The sequence below is a fragment of the Ictalurus punctatus genome, chromosome 13 (assembly GCF_001660625.3).
Source record: "Ictalurus punctatus breed USDA103 chromosome 13, Coco_2.0, whole genome shotgun sequence".
Lineage (NCBI taxonomy): Eukaryota > Metazoa > Chordata > Actinopteri > Siluriformes > Ictaluridae > Ictalurus > Ictalurus punctatus.
Genome location: NC_030428.2, coordinates 17,751,864 through 17,777,860, shown reverse-complemented (window position 1 = coordinate 17,777,860; position 25,997 = coordinate 17,751,864). Strand labels below are relative to the sequence as shown.

The window sequence follows — 25,997 nt, the reverse complement described above, 5'->3', positions numbered from 1 at the left end:
GGGGGGTGGAAAGCCAATAGGTGGCGCGAGTACTGAAAACACACAGGGTTTGGTACGAGTGACCTATGAGGAAACATGAAAGAGAGTATGTAAAGGAGAAACGAAACCGCAGAGGTGGGAGGCTCTGATGTAGAAGGACAGCGGAATGAAAACGCACGGCTTATTTATCGCATCACAGTCAACACAGCAGCCATTTCACATTATGGAGCATTACATACACGTCGCTTCCATGTGAGCTAAACTTCTGTAGAGGTGAGTGGAACAACTCTTCATCTGTCTTTGTTTTTAATAGTTACACAGTGAAGTCGAGCATGTGGATTAAAGTTTGCTGCGTTCAACTGACAGCAGGTGTTTATTTGTCCTTTATTTTCCCCCACATATATGTTTGATAAGTAAATAAATAAATGCTCGAGATATTCGCGTATTTGACATCATAACACTGTCGAAAATTCATGCGGTTTTTTTTATTTAATTAAATGGAACAAGGTAGTTTTCCTCCAAACTTCTGCCTTTCATTACAGCATTACTTTGTGTACTTTTGACAGTCGGTACTTTTGACTTCGTGTGAGGGGGCTGTTCAGGCTTGGGCTTCCCTTCCCCTCTGAAAAATCCCCTTATTTCTGAAACAAACAGTAGATATTAGCAGTAGATATCCGAGCTCGGACTCTGTTTTTAACGCTTCTGTAGGGGAAATTTGCTAATGCATGCTTTAAAAGTGGATACTAGTCTCCAGATGATGTCAAAGACTGATCTGCATATTTATTGAGTTGTTATGAATGTATTATTATATGAATAGAATAGAGTTTCATCAGAATAGTAAATAATAGATTCTACCATGGTTGCTCTTCCCCCCCCCACCCTAAATAAAAGTTGCTCAAGGGATGTAAAAAGTAACCAGATCTAGATACACCGTCACTAAATTGGCACAGCTGTTTCCTTCCCCTTCCAAAACCCCCATATTTGTAAAACAAACAACATACAACCCGTCTTCTTCCGTATGGCATTAACAATCCGAGGTCAGACATCCGCCTGACTTTTAGCTGTTCGTAGGATAATTTTGGCGTTATTTTGTAACCCGCCTAACACATGCATGTGACTGAGTATCACACTTTACACGTGCCCTTGTGATAATCTGTTTCAGACTTCAGAGCATTCTGCATTCAAAAACATGGATTTCGAGAATCAAAATGTTGGCTTAGAACTACTCTTGGCACACATGAATCTTGGAGACATCATCGAGGCTGTGGAGAGGCTCTGCTCGGACAGAGAGGACGAAGAGGAATCAGGCGAGTCACTCGTGGAGGGTCTTTCAGGAGATACTATGGATGAAAACGAGCTCTCAGATGGCTCGGCCTTGCCTGACTTGGTTTCCCGTGTGCAGAATGACAAAGTGAGGTACGGTAGTGTGGCGGACCTGCTGGCATTTGTCAACATGGTGTCCAACACACCTGCCTCCACACTTTCCAAGCTAGAGGAGGAGCTCGGGGTGCTTCTGAACAAGGTGAGGAATGGGCTCTTTAATAGAACATTTTTATATTCAGTTTATAGTCTATCATTGTGTCTGAAATGGCAGTTTACTCCCTAACCCAGGCGTGTCCAATCTTATCCTCAAAGGGCCGGTGTGGGTGCAGGTTTTCATTCTAATCAAACAGATGCCACACCTGATCCCAATTATTTAATCAATTAAGCTTGGCTTTCAATAGAATGGTTGGAATGAAAACCTGCACCCACACCGGCCCTTTCTGGATAAAATTGGACACCTCTGCCCTAACCCATAGGTGGATTAGGAGTGTTCTGCATCCCCTAGGCTTGTGGTTCAAAAACTGGGATCTGTGAAGCATATAAATGGAATCGACATCTTATTTGAAAATATGTTACAGTAGTAGTGAATGAATTTTTTTTAATGCACATGATAGACTGTCAGTGTTGTTATAGGATTCCAGAGGATTCCTGGCAGCAAAATGTTTAAGAAAGCAGCCAGCGATCCTAGCACTTCCTCCTTTGGAGTTTTGACATCTTTCATTCTCAAAATTCCATAATGCATTAAGTCAGCGTCTGAGCAAATTGCCCTAGCTGGTACAGAACACCCATAATACACTACGCTGGTGGTAAGAATTAGTGAATCACAAGATCAGACACAATGTATGTCTTAAAGTGGGTCAGGATCACTTCGTATCCGTTCTTTACTCATAAGAAATAGCTTGTGAATTTTTGTAAGTCATTTTGGTGCTTGGCACATACAGTTATAAACTAGGGCTGCTCTTTGATTGCCGTTATTTCAGAGTTTGAATTGCTGAATGGTTGCAGTGTATGTTTCCGTGAAATTTTTGCAGCCTCACGTTTCACCTCCCTTTCCCGTTGCACCCATACAGACAGACATGGTTATAAAAGAGGGCCGTTATCGCATTGATTTGGACGTGCTCCTGTTTCCGTGGAGGCTGACCTACAAGGCTCCAGGGCCGGGCCACGTTCCCAAAGGCTCTTTTGGGAAAGTCCACTTGGCACAAGACATTAAAACACGCAAGCGGATGGCATGTAAACGGGTAAGTTCCTGCAGTGCCAGGAATTTGTTTGCTGTCTGCCAAAGTTTTGCTTTTTCCCTCCCCTTAGTTTAATGCCTTCCAGGCAAAGACACAGTCTTTTTTTTCCTGTCAGAAATAAGACAGCTTTTTCCCATCAGCTCATTACTGTACATCCTGTTTGGCTGCAGCTTTAAATAGTTGTGAAGGAGTAGAAAAAGTAGTGATGTGTCAGTGTGCCTCTTTTCTCATTGATTCTATTTCTATGAGTCTATTAGTAGATATAAAGCTGTTACATGATTATAACTGTAGGTAATTATAGTTACATAAAAGTCCTTAGACACATACTTCTAGAGATCATGTGTGCCCTCATGCGACAATCACAAGGACCACGAGGGCATGAGGAACAGAAAGGCAATCTGCTGCAACTATAGATGTTGTTGCAATTAAAGAATCTTTTCTTAAGAGGAAGAGAATTTGACAGGAAAGGACCTGATTTGCCTAAAAGGCTCTTTGGTGGGGTTTTTTTTTGTGTTTTTTTTGGATCTTGTTAAACCTACAGTTGTTGAAACTAGAAACCTGACAGAAACTTGCTCAAACAGACATTCTGCAGATGGCATTCAAGCATGACCGCTACACTATATAATTTTCAAATAGAAATCTACATAAGGATCATAGATTGAATAAACATCAGGAATGTACGGTTTAGTGTTTAAACTTTATACTGGTTTATGTGTTAGAAATTGTTCAGTCCTAGAAATCTTTCTCGTCAATGTGACACTCAGTTCACGGCTTGAAGACTGCTCATATCTCAGATGAACTTCCTGTTAGTTCTTCACGTGCACTTTGGGAGTCCCCTTGTCTAAGACCACAAGTGATTCTCCACACTTCCCAGCACTGTATTAACCTACAGCAACAAACATGACCATTTTGCATGCATCCTGTAAATTTCAAGCTTGGTAGTTTTTCGAACCCAATTATGCATTTAACCTAGTAATAATATATAGGTTCTTGTTTATTTAAGCTTTTTCTTATCTCCATAATCATACACAGATCCCTTTGGAGCACTTCAAGCCAGCAGATGTAGAGATCCAAGCCCGGTTCCGTCATGAGAACATCGCTGAACTGTATGGCGCACTGCTGTGGGAGAAGGGTGTGTATCTCTTCATGGAGGCCGGAGAAGGTGGCTCGATTCTGGAGAAGCTGGAGAGCTGCGGTCCAATGAGAGAGTTTGAGATAATTTGGGTCACGCAGCAGGTTCTGCGCGGACTGGAGTATCTGCACTCGCATAATATCATACACCACGATATTAAACGTGAGTCTAATGCACTTACATTCCTGATTTGATATTTAAATGCTATATTAGATCTTAAAAGGAATTAGTTTGTTGAGAAGTAAGCAAAGTCATATAGCAAGTTTTCCAGCTACAAATTTGATGCCATGTCTCTTTGGCTTTGACCGTCTTTTGTAGGTCAGTGCAGGTGGACACAAAAAATGTTTGCAAGGCATGATTTAAGTCTAAAAGTCTGTTGTTGTTGGTCGTTGGAAATGCATTGCACAGCCATGTTCTCTTCTCCAGACATACAGAGTCCTTGAATAAGTGACACTTTGAACGGTGCATTGTATTAACACAGACAGTCAACTTCAGGTCATATTCACAGCACTATCACTGTAAGATGTTCTGCTTCTGCACCAGCGGGTTCAGTCTCTCTTCCTTTCTGGCTTTCTCACCTTCTTTACCTTCCTTTAAACTGTAAATGAAACGCATTGCTCACATTAGCTGACTGGCTTTAGTTACAGTTTAAAGTAACACAAAAACCCGTTGTGGTTTTAGAGTTCAGGCTTGGCTTGCACCTTACTACTACTACTAGTGTATGCAAAAATACTTTCTAAGCAATACTGCAGAGGTGAACAATCATAAAGCAGTTGCTGAAGCATGAGGAAACATAAACATATAATAACGTATTAAAAAACAATGCATAACTTTATGTAAGGTAGCTTTTATACTATTATATTTTGAACTATTTGGGAAATGTTTCCTATCACAATTCTGACTCTATTTTTCCGTAGAACAGTGCATTTTTAATATCGGCTCATTCTGCATGACCGTTTACTTCTTATCAGAAAACTGTGTACAGTAGTGACTAGGGATGCAATAGCGGGTGCACTATGCACAAGTTCCTGTTGTGCAAGTTGTACATTTACCCAAACAATGCTCAAATGAATCAGACACAGATATGCATACCTAAGAAACCTCTAAGATTATTTCAGGTAAATCAGCTTACACCCATGTTTGGTAAAGGCCAGGCAGCAAATCAGCAGGAACTGGAATCTAGGCCAGTGTTAGGAGGAAGCGGTGCTGTGTTTTCTTAGTGTTTTATTATTCTCTGTAGTTTACCTTTTAAACAGCCTGGAACCACAGCCTAACTTCGTCATAGTAAAATAAGAGAGCTAAGGCCAGCAGCATTCCCTTTCCTTAAAGTCAGCCTGAATGCCAGTGAAAACCAAGAACTAAAACTCATGACCTTTAGACAGCTGGAAATTCCAGCTTGAGAGAGAGAGTCAGAGAAAGAGGGCAGAACAGAGTGGTGTAAAACAGGTACAGTACTCTGTGCTGTACTGTACTGTATAGTCTTGGCCTTTTGCTGGACAATTTTTCTTCAAGATTAAACTTGTTATTCAGTCCCAGCGGCATAATAGTAGAAAGGAAATTACTGCGTCTCTCACATTACAGTGAGTGACAGTGTCCAAGTCTCATGCCGTCCATGTATCCCCATTATTCTCATCTCTAACCTTCTCTCTTTCTCTCTCTCTTCCTCGCTGTAGCCAGTAACATTGTGCTGATGTCTGCCAAAGCTGTGCTGGTGGACTTTGGCCTAACAGTGCAGATGATGGAGGATGTGTACATTCCTAGAGACCTCAGAGGGACTGAGGTGAGTGTGTATGTGTGTTTTTACGTGTGGGTGAACAATTAACATTCAAATAAAAAAGGCACGTATGATTCATTTCATGCTTGCGATCGCAGATGAGATATTTGTATCTGTTACAAGAAATGGGATTCAGCAGTTTTAGAGAAGCTCCCACATATACTGAGCACTTTTGTTTTTGGAGTACATGAATTAATAGACATCATATTCTTTATTTGTATTTTGTATTAGCCTTGTGAAGAAACTTCAAGGTTAATGTCTTTTTATATAATCTTTCATTAGCAAACCGATGCCGAGACCCCTATTGGCTTCACATGTCTTGTTTACTCCTATGTCTTGGTGGGAAACCCCCCCCAACCCCCCCTACCCCCCCCCCCCCCCCCCACACACACACACAGTTTTTATCCTGCCGGAAAGCCCAGTGTGCGACAGACTCTGAAACTCCCCATCTGTTCCATCTGTTGTTAAGTGCTTCAATCGTTTTCTGTGATAGATTTAGTAGGTTTAACACTGAGAGATGACTTTACAATAGTGGAGGAGGCTCTTGTCTTCCTCATACGATCATGGTTCGTGTATTTCTTCCTGATTATCTGGAAAACACAAACTCATACACACTTGTATAATCTGTTCAGCATAAGGAAGTAATCATCTACAAAAATGTCCCGCTAAAACTCCAGTAGATTTACTGTTCAACATGCAAAGTGTATGAAAAGCTGAATTAAATCTCTGATCATAGTCTTTTTGTATCTGTCCAGATGTACATGAGTCCGGAGCTGGTTTTGTGTAGAGGACATAACACAAAGACAGACATCTACAGCCTGGGCACCACAATTATTCACATGCAGACTGGTAGCCCACCTTGGGTGAGGAGATACCCACGCTCTGCATACCCCTCGTACCTCTACATAGTGAGTATATCACATATGATGGGTTTTAAATAGGGGCCAAAATGCACTAATACTGCAGATGTTAAATTTTTATACCACAGCTTTGTTGAATTCTCAGTTCTGTTTGGTCAGAAGGTGTTGATTCATTTTCTTTAACAGTAGCTTTGACAATATCTGACAGCTTACATGAAAGAGCTGGTTTTTATATGTTATCATTTCTTTGGTAACTGCTCATTCCTAGGGACTTGATGGGACTTGCATGGGACTCCCTTTTGAGTCTGGTTCCTCATAGGGTTTCTACCTCATGGCATCTCAAGAGTTATTTCCTTGTCACTGTTGCTCCTGGCTTATTCATTAGCGCTCAAAATCTACATCTCGATTTCTTTAAAGTTGCATTGTTACAACATGTGGTGTTAAAGGGACTACATAAATAATTAAATAAATGGAATTTGTAATTAATTTCATATTTCTGCTTCACTGTATACAGTGTTTCTACCATCTAGAGTTTTGAAATGATGAAAAAACTAGCTGAAATTAAGTAGAAAATCAGTACACTCCCACATCATAGTAAATCAACAACCAATGAATAACTACACACATGAATAAAAGTGTGAATCTGAGAGTGTACAGTATATGTATGTCAGGCGCACACATTTCTGTGACTGTATGGAAGCAGTTTCCAGAATGTGGTCAGATAAGCCTCCTTCATATTAAAACCATGTAACACAAACCGAAAATGCCCTGTTAGTGGAGGTTATGATTTTTTTTTAACCTCCTACACTCTACTTGCAGTGCTGCAATTCTGATTCAGTTTCTTTCAGCTGATTGTTGTTCCTCTTTAGCTCACTCAGTATCACGGTCATTTATATTTCTGCATTAGGACTAGTTCTCCTTTCCATGACCTAGCTGCTCCTTTTTTTTTTTCTTTTCACTCTGAATACGCCTTTACTGTAAAAGGTTACTGCAGAAACCTTTTATAGTTAAAGCCTTGCCTTTTTCATTCTGTTGTTTCAGTCACTGGGCAGTAGTTTGGAGGAAATTTTGTATATGAAGTTGGACATCCTGTGCTAAGTTTCCTTAATCAAAATGAGTACATGAGTAATGAGTAATCATACACACTGTTGGAAACATCACCGAAGAGCTGTAGTTACTTTGGGGTTTAGGAGGTGCAGGATTCCTACTTCATAGTATCATTCGATGTGTCTGTTGTTCTTAAGATTGATATAGAAATATAGATTGATATAGAAATATAATGTTAATTCAGACCATGAAATTGTAGCGTAATATCACAATTCTGTGCTGTTATGATATTTAGCCATAAAGCTTTGACCTTAAATACGATCAAAGCAGATGGAACTTTTTATTTTTCTATGCTTTTATGTATAATTTGGAATATAACTCCTCTAACTCAATTTTGCCAAAACACCAGAACTGTTTAATTGTCTTGAAATATAACCTCTGGCAGTAGCATATGGGCTGTATTTTGGTATGGCAAAACTTATTTAGCATCACACTTTAGCAGTGAAAATATATACATATATTTTTTATCCTCCCTAGTTTACAGTTTAACTTCATCATGGAGCTTGGCCCAGTATCCTGTCATTAAACTATTGTAGTGACTGTAATTAGACAAACATCAATGCCTTTGGTTCTGTTTGTGGCTTTGTTGTAAAGACATTTAACTGATACTGATCTTTTGCTGCACTTTTGGTCACAGTCATTCATGACTTGTGCTTGTTCTGGGCACAAGAGTTGGGTGATATTATTTTATATAATGTTGTCCCATGATGTCATGAGTTGTTGTCACACCTGGCCACACATTGGGTTTCAGTGAACTGACGTTACTGGTGTATCCTGTTGTTACGGTCTTACGTTTTCAGTTCCATAATATTCCTCTTTCTGTGTGCAGATGTCAGTGACTCGTATTATAATAAGCTCTGCAGCTGCAATCTTGTTTGCTTTCATAATTTTAATTTTTTAAAATGTACTTATGTCTCTTTGTCACTCTGTGCAGATCCATAAGCAGGCCCCTCCTCTGGAGGACATATCGGAGGACTGTAGTCCGGCTATGCGAGGCCTTCTGGAGCGAGCATTAGAGAGAGTCCCAACGCGGAGGAGCTCTGCCACAGAGCTCCTGCACGAGGAGGCCCTCCACCCTTCACGAGAAGACCAGCCTCGCTGCTGGAGTCTGGACTCTGCACTTGGAGACAGTACACACCCACTCTTACGCCAACACAGTCAAATGACTGACAGCACACAAGGTAAACACACAAAAACACGCACTTGCACATCCTGTCAGTCTAGTCATTTGCATTCCTTCACCCTTTTCTTGTTATTTTAGACTCTTCGTCACTGTACACTGAAGATTCTGGCCCGTTTAAAAGAAAAGGTTCCCTCTACATAGACCTCGGCGCGCTGGCTGGCTATTACAACTTTGTCCGGGGGCCACCAAGTGCAGAGTATGGCTAGAGGAATCCTGAGGTCTTTTTGAGTGTACACTTAATTTGTGTTTCTGGGACTTGTGTGACATGTATAAGGTACGAAAGTCCTGAAGATACAGTACATATGGACTGTACATACATATGGAACCTGGTGTTTCATCATCATTGGCAATTCAGTCACCTCAAGTACCAATTAAAAAGGTTGATTTGCTTAATGCTGTGCTGTGAATGACATGTGATCATTCAGTCCAAAGTTTGGTATGGAAAGCTGAACAAGATGACTAATAGCAGTGTCAGTAGAGTTGTAAATTGCATGCTTGCATATCATTAGTGTTTTTAATGATAAAAAGTCAAAAGAGCCAATCAATGTCTCACTTTGAGGATTGTGTACAAAGCATCTTCAAAAAAAAGACCCCCCAAAAAACAGTGATTAGTTGTAGCTCATTGTTGTATACAAGAAAATGGTCCCTAAATTATTTAAAGGACTATAAAGGTGAAAAGTGTAATATTGCTCAGATGTGCATGTAAGTGGATTGATAAGATACTGATTAACAGTAGGAGTGAAAATCCTGATTTAACACGTACTGTCTCTGGAAAATGAGTTATCACTCATTTCAGTAGTGCTGGATTCAGAGTTTACTTCTGTTTTACATTCTATAACCTCGTGGCTTCGCCTTCTCAAGACTACTCAGTCTCATGGTGTAATTCCATGAAAGTGTATGTAAAACAATTACTTTGGCACTCCACAAAATCTTTTGTAAATTAGAAGACAGAAAAATATGGTAAAAAATGGTATGTTTTATAGTTGAAGGACAATTGAGAATTAATCCTCCAGGTTCAATAGGTCAACTATACACACACTTTCAATAGGATATGCTGGATCATATCTTTGTTTGTGTACTGAAGTTTTTCCAGTCTTATTTACAAAAGGGCCGGTGTGGCTACAGGTTTTCATACCAGCCAATTTGGAGCTATGCCTGGTCAGTGCATTTATTACAATTATTTGGTTTGGAATTCCGTTTGCTAGGAATGAAACTATAGCTATACCAGCCCTTTGTGGACAAGATTGGACACCCTTGGTTAACTGTATGTGCTTTATGTGTATTGATCTGTTTTATTGGACACAATGTAATCATTATAATACAGCACAGGGCATTACAGAATTTAGCATTATATATTTCTTGAAGTTATTTGCTTGATGGGACGCTGGATGTTTGCCCACATATTTGTGTTTTCAGTACTATTTTCATTTTCAGATATTCCTGGAAAATGTTAAGTTGTTGTTCCTGTGGAATGTGTGTTTGTTGGGTACTTGCAGTGCAAACGGTCACAATGGGTCATGTGCTGTAGACAAGAATTACGACACAGCTGTAGTGTCGCACGTACAAAATTCTTTAGTAGTTTCGCAGCCTCATTTAATCATACACATAAATGTTCTATATATGCACTATACAGCCGATAAAACGGTTATAGTGTACTTTTGTTTTTCAATATTTACTTTGGTGTGTTGTTTTCTACACTATAAGTCTGGTATGAATGTGCACTGTGTTGAGATTCTGCAAAGTACATCGATTATGAATTTGTCAATATGTTTTATTGAGATGAATATTGTTTTTGTTTATATTTTTGTATGTGTTTATGAAGGTAATAAAGTTTTAAATTGAACATCTACCTTTTGGTATTAAGCAGTTCTGTTTCAGGTAAAAACAGTAATTTCATTAGAGCATTCACATCCTGAGAAGGTTCAGTGGAAAATGTCAGTTCTGCAGAAACAGTCAGTCAGTCAATTCTGGAAAGCACACAGACCTGTACAGTTTACAAAACCACAAAATCTTCTTATCAAGGACAAGGTTCTGCCAGTCAGCTCTAGCAGAGGGACTTATTTGCAATACATTTATATGAAATGATACCCATGTATGAGAAGACAAGTTTCCCCATTGTAAAGTGAGTCAGCCAAACCATGTGTGACCTTCATTCTCTGACTGCTGAGAATGTGCATTTCCCTTCTAATCTTTTGCTAATATTTGGTTTATAGATGTACTGTATTTGCTGCATCGTTACTTCAAGCTTGCACATGTGTACTGATAAGAGTGCGCTTGCTTTTATAGTGTTGTCCTTTTAGTTCCACACAAATGCATTGATAGTTGCATTCCAAAGATTCAGTCCCTCTTTCACGTCTCATCGGACCAGATGAAGATTTCACCAGACAAGAACGGAAACTACAAGAAACTATGAACATATATATATATATATAGACACACACACACACACATTTATATAAAATGTTGTCTAATTTTCTATGGAAAATTAAAGGAAAATCTGCTCAAGGAGATGGAAAAAAAAAACTAGTTTACCTTGGGTGTGCCACAGGATGTATTTTCAACATATATTTGCATAAAAATATTTACATAAATACTAAAAAAAAACATATTTACATAAGAAAATTTACGAAGCAAAAGTTCCACAAAGTATCTGCTTCTGGGTGCAGGCTTTTAAAGATGGATTTTTTAGCTGTTGGGTGAGCATTCATTCCTTCCTTCATTCATTCATTAACTGCTTTATCCAGGTCAGGATTGTGGTGTCTATCCCAGGAACATTATGTGCAAGGCAGGATAAAAAGAGTTAAGCCACAGTATAGTACTGCATATATGTTTCTATACTGTGTAAAGGTAAAAATAATCTCTAATTTGTGTTACAAGTGGGATATATCTTTGGTCATGTGTAGCATATGAGCTCTTGCTCTTCTTCTCAATATCATTTTTCCTTATTGATAATCAATCAATACAGTTGAAAGTGAAATAAAGTGACGCTGAACAGACCAGAGCCATCACACCAACAATCACCCATCTGAAATGATAGAGTTTCTATTAGGAGTTATGAATTATGACTAAATTTGTATCACTCATTCTTACATTCTATTCTTAGACAAGATTGGACTTTGCTGTCTATTTATGCTGATATAAATAGAACTGAAGAGATACAGCATGAGAGAATGTGACAGTATGGAAGAGAGACGTAAACAGAAAGGGAGAATAAAGAGAGAGACAGAGAGAGGCACATCAAGCGAAAAAAAGGAAACAAAGTGAGAGAACAATGGACTGAGAGAGACAATGATAGAGGCCCAGAGAGAGAGAGAGAGAGAGAGAGAGAGAGAGAGAGAGAGAGAGAGAGAGAGAGAGACACGCACACACACACACACACACACGCACCCACACACACACACACACACACACACACACATTTAGTAGAAAAGGACGTAAAAGGGAAGTGGGTTTCCCTATCAGCCTTCCACTGGCGTCACAGTGGCTGTGAAAATGTAAGTGTGCGAAGGTAGTCCCTGATCTCATGACTGCTTTATTTGAAGAAAGAGTAATTACATGGAGGAGCACAGCTCCCATTGAGCTTCTCTAACATATGGCAGAATAATGCTTCAGATGAATAAACCTGATGTTCAATCTGTGAATCTAAAACAGAAAAACATCAATCAGGCAGATGTGTATGTATACATACACTTAAAAATCTAGAAACTTCCACTATTCATAATTTCATGTTGATGTAGTTTCTTTCCAAAGGGAATTATTATTTAATATATTCCCCTGATGCAAAATAATTTCAGTTAGTTTGCTGTACTGTAACTTTCTGGCTTAACTCACTTATAATAGTTCCACATTTGTTCTCATGAAATACCATTCTCCCCAACCTTTGACATTTATCAGGCACATGGTGTTTTCCCTGTATATATATATATTATACATCTTATTTGAATCATGATGTAACTTATGAGAGGAAACAGGTGTGTTACAGTGGGGTTGTTGCAAGATTTTAACATCAAACCTCTTTGCATATGTATGGCTGTACAACAATCTCTATTCATGTTGTATATATATCAGGGGTGTAGGAGTGATTTTGAACCAGGGGGAAATGCTAGGGGGGTTAAAAGTTTTTTTAAAATTATTTAAATAAAGCACTTAAATGCTCATTTCTATTGACTTTTCATTGGTTAAATATTTGTAAAATGCACAGACAGACGTAAAGACTGACCAATAGCATTGAATTACGAAAAAAATAAAAATGACAATATATGGAGATACGAGTTCTGATGTATGTCACTGAATGAAGCTCAATTTATTCATTAATATTACTCCAAACAGAGAATTGCTCATTTAAAACACTATCTACTATAATCATTAAGAACAGCTGCTAGTTAATGTAGCTAACCGCAGTACATGTTGAGACGTGGGTGCAATTCTGTGAGGATTGTTGTTTCTGTTGGTGAGATGAAGTTATGAGTATGAATGGAGGCTATTTTGCTATAGAAAAAACACTCCATTTTCCCAGTTTTCTCGCTGGATGACATTGTGACCCACTGTGGGGACATTTTCCAGAATCACGACAGAAGATGAAAACACAGTCTCCGACTCATAGCTCCAACTCACACGATGGCGCCTCCGAACCAAACATCCAACACAGTGTGACGTGAACTAGATGGCTAACTGACAGCTATCCATACAACTTACAAGCTCGTCCTCCTCAGGCTTTTCTACTCCTATATTGAGCAGCTGAAATGAAACGTTGTAAATCAAATTATCTGACTGACCTAAGCTATTACCAAACAATTCTCTCCACTTTATCCCATAGCATCTCTACTGCCAAAGCCATATACTACCAGGAGAAGATTGGCAGCACTCCCAACACTTGTACTCTCTTCACGACCTTTTCTTCACTTCTCTGTCCCCCTCCTCCCACTTCTCTTACCTCTCTCACTGCAGACCACTTCGCCCCTTTCTTTTCCAACAAGGCTACATCAATCAGGAACCAGTTCTCCACCCCAGACACCCAGAGACAGGCTCCTACTTCATATAACTCTCAACTGTCCTCCTTCTCCCCTCTCTCAGAGACTGATGTCTCAAAACTCCTGCTATCTAGCTGTCTGACAACCTGTCCGCTAGACCGTATCCCTTCTCACCTTCTAGAGTCCATCTCTCCCACGCTACTACCAGCACTCACACACATCTTTCCCGGGTTACCCCACTGCTTAAAAAACCAACACTTAACCTCGATGCAACTACAGACCTGTCTCCCTCCTCCCGTTTCTGTCCAAAACCCTTGAAAGAGCTGTTTTTAAACAAATCTCCACTTTTCTCACACAAAAAAACCTCCTGGACAGCAAGCAGTCTAGCTTCAAAAGCAGCCACTACACGGAGACTGCAATACCTTCCGTCACTGAAGCCTTACGACTAGCAAGATCAACCTCAAGATCATCTGTCCTCATCCTACTCAAACTCTCTGCTGCCACACTGTGAATCATCAGATCCTCCTGTCAACTCTCTCCAGGACCATAGCATCTGTCACTATGTTAAAAAAAACAGCTAAAGACCACCCCTTCCATGAACACTTAACTAACGCCTAGCTTGCCCCTCCTCCCCTTATATATTAAAAAAAATAAAATAAAAAATAAAATAAAAATTCTGTACTTACACTGGCTCTTACACATCTACTCTGCACACTTTGCTTCTCTAGAACACAATTAAAAATCTTGTATGGTAGCACTACTTGTAAAATGCTTTGGATAAAAGTGTCTGCTAATATATCTATCTATCTATCTATCTATCTATCTATCTATCTATCTATCTATCTATCTAAATATATATTTTTAAATAACATAAGGTATATTTAAGGTATATTTATTCTAAAGCCTGAAACAATGTTTAAGAACTTTTTCAAAGGAGAAACAGTAAAGAATGAAACAAAAATCACACTCAGAAAAAATCGCTCAAAACATTTTTTTTTTCTCTTCTCAGCCTTCTCAGTTAGACATTGGCCTATCATTAATAAGTAAAAGTACATGAAGGTGATTAAGTGATAAATCAGTTTACTGGAGAAAAGCGTTCTAAATAGATATTGTACCTGCTTATTGATTAATTACTTCAAATATATTAATTTTGACGTCCAGCAGAGGGCAGTACAAGATGTTTTAACCCAAAGCAATGGTTCTCTACCTTTTATTGTCTCAGCTGTTATTCACATTACAACTATCATTAGGTATTTTAGTTATTATCTAACAAATCAAGACATGAAAGGTAATAAAATGTGCAGCTCTTCAGATTACCATGACTGCAACTGAAAAATGCTTCTTCTTTATTTTAGAGTAAAAAAAAAGTTAAACGATCAGAAGTTAAACTCTTTGAAGGGAATAACCATGCAGCCAACAGTGGGCAGTACAGGATAGGTTTTACCCAATCTCTCTCTCTCTATCAGTGATCACCAACCCTCTTCATTTGAGATCTACCTTCCTGCAGGTTTAATCTCCAACCAAAATCTAACACACCTGTTGATCAGGAACTTCTTATAGGCAATGATTAGATGGTCAGGTGGGCATGTAATATAGTTGGAGCTAAAGCCTCCAAGAACAGGTTTGGGGACCACCAGTGGTGGTCAAGCCAGTGGTGACGGTGGCAAGGAAAAAACCCCTGAGATGACATGAGGAAAGAAACCTTGATAGGAACCAGACACAAAGGGGAGCACATCCTCATCTGGTTGACACCAGATAGTGCAATTATAAATCATTTCCCTTCTATAACTGTATACTACTAAAAAAAAAAAAAAGGGCAATTGTGTAAACAGGAATTCATGAGCTTATGAGCAACTTATGATTATGAGTATTAGAGTCATTTCTGAATTCATTCTGATGTTAGTCATTTCTGAAGTCTATTGTGCTGAAGTTATTCAATTCAATTCAATTCAATTTTATTTGTATAGCGCTTTTTACACTGGTCATTGTCTCAAAGCAGCTTTACAGAAATATATCAACTCGAGATACAGATTTTAAATGTCTGAATTTATCCCAAGTTATCAATCGCTCAATGATGGTGATTCAAGTGCAAAACTGTTCATAGCAATTGTAGTCCTGAGGCTATCAAAGGAAGGGGGTCCACAGCCATTTTTTGTGGTTTCTGTGTGTTACCATCCACAGTAATCTCATGGGGATATTTTGGATCCATCCTTTGCAGCAGGCTCTATACAAATATTATACAGTATACTCTGATATACTCTACTAAGAACTGCACCAAGGATGCATATTGCATAAGTTACATGAAAGAGTTTGTACTTAAGCTATCTTTAATGTCTTTATTTACTGTCTGGGAGACTGAGACATATTCAGCAGTATCTCATCCTTATGCTGCTCCTGACAAAGCAATATATTGTTTATTCCACATTGTTATCTGGACACTAATCTGCCTAGCTCGTTTTTCTTTTTTCTCTTTTTTTGCTTCTCAGAGAATTTCCTTATGCACAGACAGTTAGCCTGTGGCATGGCACCACTGATGTTATTGTAAGCTACTATGTACAATAGCCCTTTTTTGATGAGCAGTTAGCCAGAGACACACAGTCTCCTTATCCCCAGACTGTACAAACAAGAGAGTCACCAGAATGCCATTATTACTTTTCATAAGCTATACATGCTTTTTATTTTACTAAAAACAAAAACAAAAAAACAACCAAAACTAAGACGTCTAGACCTCGAAGTCCTGTTTGTCACTGATGATTGGACTGTGAGAGCCAGGGGTCTGCTCAGTCATCACTTTCAAATATGCATCTGAATAGACATGATGTTTATGCCTCTCTTGCTAGATATTCAGTGTTTATTTTGTTACTTGACTGGCATTGTTGTCTTTGCCTTGGACTTTTATAATACAACTTATTATAGGACTTCAAAGTGCTTCTAAATGAAATTGCCTGTTTGAATTTTAGAACTGGTCCTGTTATTTTGTCTCCAACTTTTTGAATTTGGTCTGTGAGCAACTGTCCTTTTTGTTCTATAGTGCTTGAATTTAAGATGTAATGAAGACTTTATCCTAGACCATCACAGCAGGGCATGTTTCTGCCCAGAGTCCAGACACAGGCTTTAATAAAGCAGAGCAGTGCACACTATGTTCATGTTCTGAATAAATGAATCATACTTCATATTATTATTTTCTTTGCCTCCAGCTAGAATGTTCTGGGCCTGGTCGCTCTCTCTCTCTCTCTCTCTCTCTCTCTCTCTCTCTCTCTCTCTCTCTCTCTCTCTCTCTCTCTGTGCGTGTGTGTGTGATGGCAAAAAGAGCCAGATTTGTCACTAGGGCATCATCATGGCATCAGAGCTCTGCCCAGACATGAGTAGTGCCAGTGCGGCTGGTACTGCCAAGCTGAGGAGACGGTTATGGCCTAGTGTGTGTCATATCCTGACTCACTGAATTAACGCACACTATGGGTAAAGTCAGCATATAGACAAAGCCAGCATGCTGGTGGTGCCGTGAACACACATGCAAATCCACTTGCAGTCACAAATACACATGATGGCACGCACACCCCACACCTTAGTCTGAATCTACACGTTCACCCCTGTCCAAGAGTGAAATAAGGACTTGTGCTCTTGTTTAAAACACAAAGGTAAAGCCTGAAGGCATTTTAGATTCTTACAGCGTGTTTTTTTTATTTATTTATTTATTTATTTATTTATTTATTGATTGCTTGTTTGCTTGTTTGTTTGTGTTGGGGTTTTTAAAATGTGGGACATGCAGGCAATTTTAAATTTTAAATTTTTTACTTCTACTTGGCTGCAGTGAAATTGTGAACATTCACACCCACATTAACTGGTTCATTTTTAAATTATACTCTAAGCCATGAACTTGGTCATGTTGATAAAGTATGGCTGTGCTACACTAATTCTCAAGTCCTGGTTTATAAATGAAGAATTTGGGAAATCACAGACTCGGTTATTAAGTGTCATTACTCACTTAAATGCCTGATTATGCTTTTGTCATTTTTCATTCAAAGACAAATGACAGTCACAGATTTTTTGTTATTTTGGCACCAAAGCAAAAAATTTCACAAGAGCACATTGGAAAAACGTAAAATCAACTTATGACAGTAGCGCAAACGATGAGGCTGTAGATCAAATTTCAAAATATCTAAGTACAATAAACTGATTGTACTTAGATATTAAGCAAATAAAAAAAAAACATTTTAAGACAGATATTTCTCTTCATCAATGTTTTGCACATTGCTTTCTCATCTCAACTAATCCATATGCTGTTGGTGATGATGATTGGTGCCAAGATCACATGGAGCTTTGGATACAAGACCGCTTTTGAGACTCATTAACCTCTCATAGACAACTCACCTTTTTTAAAGACAAAATGAGAAAAGGGACCTCCTGCAGTCCTGTGGTCTTCGCAGGCCTGCACAAATGACCACATGTACGCTCTTTGTGATGGGAGAAAATGTCTGGCCTTAAAAAAACCCCCCAAAAAACACCACACTAAAAAGAGGAAATGAGGATATGAAAGAAAATTGAGGGATAGTTTACTTAAGGGCAGTGTTCATACGACATGCTACATGAAACCTACATCAACCCTTCCTGACAACTGACATAAACTACATAAACATATCTAAAGGCGTATTCCAACATATGTCAGCTGTAGTAAAAACTGCTTTTGTCAGTTGATGTCAAGCTGACATAACACTTCAATCAAGACACAGAATTCTGTTGAAAATATAACCCAGGGATTTGCCTTGACATTGCAGTGCAGTGGCATTTCCACAGGATTTCATGAAGTGATTGCACTCACTTTAATCAAGTCAGAGAAAATGCGCATAACTCTTTAATTACAGAGTCATACAATTATTGCCATAAGCACTTAGAATTGTATAAGCATGACTATGAAACTCATGTTGCTTAATAAACAGAAGGGAAATATATTTAAGTCTGTGATTATAATGTCATAACCCGTATAAATATTTATAAATATTTTAATTAATATATTATTAGCAGAAACATGAAACGCAGTATTAAGGGACATAGAAAATATGAAAAAAAAAAATTATTACGGTGTCATACAATATGACACTGCAGCAGTGTTATATAGTTTTGTTTCCACCAAGCACCATGTACAGCAGAGTATCATTCTGAAGTGCTTAAATCTGTTGATTTATTTATTTAACCCCATTTGACGAGCTATGTCACATTATTACTGTAATATGATTCTGATATCCCGGACGTACATTAAATCAGCTGTCATGAATTTCTAACACATGTCAGCACTGAACATGTCATAACACCTACCAATATCTGTCATTTGATGAAAACAGTCTTAATGACAGATGACTTGGTTGTATAAGCCTTTATATATGTGTATGTAGCTTTATGTCAGATTTCATAAAGTACTTATGCAGGTGTCATGTAGTTGTATAAACACTGCTCTTAGGTAACGCGTAACGTTAAATTGTGTCTCAGCTCACATCATGTCTAATTTAACTAATCTTCATTTTCTGTTGATTTGAATGACTGCTCCTTGATTCATTTCTACAATAATCCTTTAATGCACATTAATGCAGCTGAAGCTAAGGAGTCGACGTGGAAGTCATTTCATCCTTACAGCTGTGCTAGCTTTTCAGTTTTGCAGCCTGCCTGCCTCGAATTTATAGGGGGGGCAGCAATGCCTCGGGTAGCACCTGGTTTTTGTAGATGGCCTGGACAAGGGTGTTTAAACAGCATGGAAAATCCAATTACATCAGCTTCTTCAGAAGAAAATACCTCATGAGGAAAAAGAAACAATGTCATTCAGCAGCAAACTTACTACATACAAGAAGTGCTTGATGAATATCTGTACATGGTCAGTAAACCACGGAGACATTTGAGATGACCTTTCCTCTGCATTAAAACCTTTCTCTGTGTGTTTGACACAAGACAGAGCCACGGAGGTCTTTAGTAACACGATTTCACAGGCCACTACCTTTCCTCCACATGTATTGACATAAGATTTCCTGGCATTATAGGAGCTCAATCCATCCACTGACATTATTGCAGACTTCAAAATCTTGAGAAATCCTTGAGAAATGGGATATTCTCAATGTCAGCCACTACTCTCTCTCTCTCTCATTCACACACATACACATACAGTACACACATATACACACCCAGGCTCACAAAGGTCTCTTTCTGTGACAGGCCAGCGTTGGGGTCTGATGTTTAATAATTGAGGTATTTTAATGCAGTCTCCGCTGACACTGCAGTAAGTTAATGACAGGACGCGAAGTCTACCAGCTGAATTCCACAGGTATTGAGTTACAAAGAGCTGCCCTGAGCTGTGTTTATGTTAGTTTATTTGGGGTTTCTCCCAGCAGAAGTGACGTCTCACAGCCTGGACAAACTCCTGTCTGATCATCCTGACTGGACATGTGTATCTGAGCTGTTAGACATGTAGACTGAGGTGATTAGGGTGGCATGCACAAACTAAGCTGCTGCATGGGGAATTCAGTGATACGTCAATGACAACATTCAGTCACATTGTTGTGAAAGATTGTTACCTTTATCCTTACATTACCAATGCAACTAAGCTACATATAATAAACACCTATTTACGCAAAGAAAGGCAAAATATTAAATATGATCATAGTTTAACATAACGTGCAGTGATGTAGGTCTTAAGGTCTTAACTAAACAGGGAGTTATTTCTGTTCTGTAGACACTGACGTAACAGGTCAATAAAACAATAAAACTATAAAGTTAAATTGCACACAGTTATTTCTATTTTTAATTGTAAAAAACATATTTTTTCTATTTATTTTTCTATTGATAAAACACATACCTATACAATAACCATATTACAACAATAGTAACAACAATATACAGGGAGTCCCAAATGTCTTCATACTTAGGGTAAATGAACAATTTTTAACAAATTGTCTTCCAAGATTTTTCATACTTAGATTATATATATATATATATATATATATATATATATATATATATATATATATATATATATATTCAGATAGCCTTTAAGAACGCCCTTGACAAAAGAAGAACGTATTGAAATCATTCTCATGGCTGGATCAGGAAGCTGTCGCAAGGTTGTGATGAACGCTAACAGGAAACACGGCGAGCACATCACACACGACACTGTTGCTAAGCTTATTAACAAACTCAAGACTCGAAGTGTTGCGGACCGACCGGGAAGTGGACATCCACCAACAACCACTGACGAAGACACATCCGACGTGGTGCTGGAAAACAGACTCCCCTGTGTATGGAGACTTTGGAACACCCTTTAAAACCACCTGCAGGAGGTGGACATTAAAACAAACTGTATATTAACCAGCCATTTTTCAAAAGTGCACATTTAAGTTTAAATAAACAGTAACATAAAGCTACATGGTCCCTACATAAGCTGTTAGGACTGCATGGCAAACCTATATTAATATTTTTTTTACGTATTCCATTAGAAGCCAACCTGCTTTCATTAATTTGTCACGACTTTTACTTTCTAGGTGAGGAACGGGTCAACTTCACATCAAAAGTGATGCCTTTGACAGCAGGTGGCTGTTTGAATAGTCTCCATAAAACGTTTGTCTGTTGTCAAGAAAGGCTTTTGTGGGTGGTCTTATGAACCTGGCCCTTAAATGTTCCCCATGTAACATATGAAACATTCTCATATTCAGATATTTGTGCTGTGTGATTCTGACATTTGTTAATTGATGCTGTATTTCTGTTACTCCTGCAGTAGTGTGCGCAGCTACAATAGAGATTAATAAGAGAATAAAGTCTAACATAATGGATAACAGTCCGGTTTTGCTGTCAGAAGATCAAGAACTTCTTTTCTCACTCATAATTCTCCAGTGATTTATAAAGTCATTTTGTCAACAGGGGGCATGGTCAGCATCCCACTCGACTACTTAGTGAGCCACAAAATATCACTGATTTTGATTGAGGACAGTGATATTATTACCTGTTTGAGTAGAGCATACAGATGATGAGCTGAGAGATCTGGACAGAGTAAAGAACTAAAGTACTTCTGCGTTGCTCTCTTTATGTAAAGATTAAACAAGAGCTAATTCCCACTGATGCCTCTATCTGTCTGCAAGCAGGTGAATGGCATTGTAGGTAATGCAAGAAACTGTTAGCCAAAGTGTAAGTGTAGATAGACCAACATGTCAATGAAATAACGAAAATGTTAACTTTTTTATTCTAAAATAAATCAAGGACATGACTGAATATGACACGTTAATTATAAATATTGATGCATTCAGGGTGGATTTTTCCTTTGTCTAGCCAAATAAAAGTAATATAATATAATATAATATAATATAATATAATATAATATAATATAATATAATATAATATAATATATATTTCTGATAGGTGTAAGGGTGGGGCTGTATTATTGTAAAATCTTTCTGTAATATAATCATATAATAAGAACTGTTATAAGTATCCCACCTTGGGATCACATTCTTGGCTGACATCTAAAGTTTGGCTGCTGTTGTAGAGACCTTTAACTTTATTCATTCCTTATATGTACAATTCAATATTATATGAGAAATTCAATTTAGATCTTATTTTATTTCAAAGATAGTATGATATAAGCTAGATGACAGCTCAAATTACTGCTTTTAATATGATCGAGCACAAATAGAAAAAAAAAAAACACTCATCTGTTTTTTCCAGAAGCGTAGGGTTGAGGTCATTCTTGAGCTCATATGAACTGTTGGAGTGTTAAAGTCATACACACTCTCTCATACACTCTCAGACGTTGTTTCTCTTATGTCATGGCTAAACAGTTTTAACTTTGGCCTTTCTGAAAATGCCTGCATATCATTAGTGTGGATGGTAATATATATAAAATGACATATTTTGGTGACAAGCCAATAACAGTAAATTAACAATAAAGCTATACTTACCAGTGTTGTTGTTGTTGTTGTTGTTTTTTTTGAAGTTTAAATAAAAGGTAAAATTTTACTTGTCCTATATATACGTATTTCATGACAACATGCATATCATTAAAGTGGACAATAAAGTAATCATAAATAAGAATCATAACGCAAAACAGAACAGGCAATGAAGGGAAAAGGGTCAAGTCTGATGAAGTGAAGAGTGACAAAGATTAACAGCACAAGTCAGAGTAACCTTTAACCTTTCTTTCAGGTTCTGCTGCATCTGTTAGTGTGAGACGCTGGTACGTTTCTCTCCAACATGTCTGTCCAGAAATATTTGCTCATCTTAACGTATAGTACGGTCATTAAGTCCTTTATGGCAGCTGATTGACACCCCACCCCACACCCCACACACACACACACACATGCACAAGTACACACAAGAACGCAAACAGTGGAATGTGTATAGATGACAAATGGTCCCCACTCTCCATACACACACACACACACACACACACACACACACACACACACACACACACACACACACACACACGACTTCTGCTTAATGTCTATTGTCCAACGGGCTTCTGTTTTTTTTACAGGGGGATGAGAAAGAAACTCTGTCATGTTTAAGCCTGCAGTGACAAGGTTAATCATACAGCTTAACCATTCTATAGGGGAAAATGTAAATGTGAGATCATATTACAGTTTTAGTGAAACTTTATTTGTTCTGCCTTTTACACTGTTTTTACTTCATATTGCACTGTGCAGCTTAAGTGCAGCTCATGCAGATTATGTATGAAAATTGTCTCATTTTGAAGAATAATAAGCATTTATGCATTAAAAAGTGTCCTCTACACAGTTCACACTGCGGTGGATGTGTGTCAGTACTAATCAAGCCCACAGTAGTGGCTGATTTTAGGCCGTCTAAACTAAAGGAACAGAAGCTGTGAGGTACTTTATGTGAAATGGAGCACATAGACTAATTAAGTCAAGATGGCCTACAACCCACTCACTCCCTCAAAGCCCTGGCCCCTTCTCAACCTTCTTATCGAGCCATCGGATATTGCTGAAGTTATTTTTCTCTTTTTAATGAAACACACCATGAAAAGTCCCTCTGTCATTTAAGGGTTGGGAGAGGGGAGTGTAATGTGTGTGTGAGTGTGTGTGTGTGTGTGTGTGCGTGTGTGTGTGTGTGTGTGTGTGTGTGTGTGTGTGTGTGTGTGTGTGTGTGTTGCTGCACGGGAAATCATAGTGTGCATATGTGCTTTGGGGGAGTCCATCAGTCTGGGCGCTAGAGGGGTCTGGGATGTCTCCTTCCTGCTCACTTCCTTATCGTTCTGGCGATCCTGAATCTATGACTCTCTGGTGTCTGCCTCCACTCCCTAGACACATGCAACCAAAAACAACTCACACACATATAAGATGGGATGCAGGAAGATTTTCCTTCACCTCATGGTGGTCTGATTGTCTCCTAAGAGCCTTAAAATAATGTGTGTGTGTGTGTCTTAGTGGCAGCATGTGTGTAGTTCAGATTGTCTAGTCAAAAGATTGGTCTGCATGTGTGAATGTGTGTGAGGTTTATGCTTGAATTTTTTTTTTTTTTTAAACTGCAACAACAAAAAAATTCACATCTTTCCATTTTTATTTAAAATATTTTGAAATTTAATGTTAAAATATTGTAAACTCTTTTTTAAAACTTCTCCAGGTGTACCAAGTGGTGCTTCATGAAGCAAGTTTGAACACCTTTTACACATTTCATTTGGGCTATTTCATAATCTTGATGTCTTCAGTTTTATTCTACAGTGCTGAAAATAGTAAAGGAAACTCGTCTATGATGTGTCTCATTCTTTTTCCTGAAACTGTATGTGTGCGTTAAGCACTTTGGAGGGCCCCAACAGCAGCAAGCTGCTCATTTGTTTTAAGAGCCATTACTCTGACAGGCTGTTTACTGAGAGAGGCAGATTACAGCAGCACTCCATACTGCTGCTGATCCCCAACCTGTCCTATACAAACACCAGTCATACCAGTTTCTGCCTGCAGTTATTAATACTCTCACAATTTTCTTTCGGAGTCTCCTACCCATGCTGAAATCAACGAGACATCTCATCCCTGACAACATTAAGTTTTCATGCTTTTAAAGTCCATCCTAGTCACAGTCTCTTGTATTAAGGGGGCGTTTTGGTTTTAGGGAGCAATTTGATTCAAAATCAGAACTTTTGTACGCTTCACAATGCACAGTTTCACAATATACATATCACAATAGACTGTAACCTGGCCTTTCTCAAGGCTTACCAGTGGTGTATTGTGAAAATATCATACTCCCTCCATCACTTTTTTCTTTATATATATATATGTGTTTGTGTGTGTGTGTGCGTGTGTGTGTGTGTGTGTGTGTGTGTACAGTTGTGCTCATAAATTTCCATACCCCTTGCAGTATCTGCAAAAAGTTAATTAATTTTTTTTTTTAAATAAGATCATTAAAATTGCATTTTGTTTTTTATTTCATACTGCCCTAAATAAACTATTTCACACAACTGATGTTCACATATGGTCCACAAGACACAATTGTAAGTGAATGTACACAAATGAACCAGTTCAAAAGTTACGTACGCTTTATTCTTAATACTGTGTGTTGTTACCTGGATGATCAACGACTGTGTTTATGTTTTGTGAGAGTTGTTCATGAGTCCCTTGTCTGTTCTTAGCAGTTAAACTGCTCACTGTTCTGAAAAATCCTCCAAGTACTGCACATTCTTTGTTTTTCCAGCATCTTCTGAATATTTGACCCCTTTCCAACAGCAGCTATATGATGTTGAGATCCATCTTTTCACACCGAGGACAAATTTTTCCACATTCTCACTTCATAATAATAGCTTAAACATGTTGTCTTGGTTTTTCTATGTAGTTACTAAAGAATATCTCCTAGTGTTCGTAAATGTAAGGGACCATAACATTAAATTCTTATTCATTATTTTGTTAACAATTGAATGTGCCGGACTAAAAACATCAGCACAGAGTTTGATGCTCACAAGAAGAACACCGATATGTCAGTTAGGTTGTTCCTGGATCATTTTAAAATGAAATTTGGATTTTATACGATAATTGTGTATATGTGTGGCTAAAAGTAGGTGTATACCAGTCTGGTTAAATTCACACAGGAGGAAAGACGTCTTGGAAAAAGTGCCATGGAAGCTGGCTGTCGCACCGGATACTGCATTGGCCATTGCCCTGTGTGGGAAAGCAAGTGAAGTGGAGCAAACCTCAGAAAATGGAAGGAAAATTATAGTAATAATTAAAACAGTGTGCTGACAGGAGGGAAAGGGTTCAGTGGGTATACAGAGCTCCTGCGCAATAGAAGCATTATAATGTGCTGCAAACATTACTTATAATGCATTATGGTAAGTAAGGAGTAAAACGTGACGGCATGTGCTGCTATAAAAATATGTCATCATTCATTCATAAATTCACCAAAAAAAACCCATTTATAGGAAAACGATCAGTGATGGGGTGGAGTAATTCAGT

General features: G+C 38.3%; 1 protein-coding gene across 1 annotated transcript; it reads left to right on the top strand.

Moving 5' to 3' along the window:
• The first annotated feature begins 39 nt into the window (after positions 1-39).
• map3k8 (mitogen-activated protein kinase kinase kinase 8) lies at positions 40-10,445 on the top strand. The gene is made up of 8 exons (XM_017484173.3): positions 40-252; positions 1,142-1,501; positions 2,373-2,543; positions 3,573-3,834; positions 5,346-5,452; positions 6,202-6,354; positions 8,348-8,594; positions 8,675-10,445. Exons 2-8 carry the CDS (start codon positions 1,169-1,171, stop codon positions 8,800-8,802), a joined length of 1,401 nt encoding a protein of 466 aa, XP_017339662.1. The 5' UTR covers positions 40-252; positions 1,142-1,168; the 3' UTR covers positions 8,803-10,445.
• Positions 10,446-25,997: the final 15,552 nt, after the last annotated feature.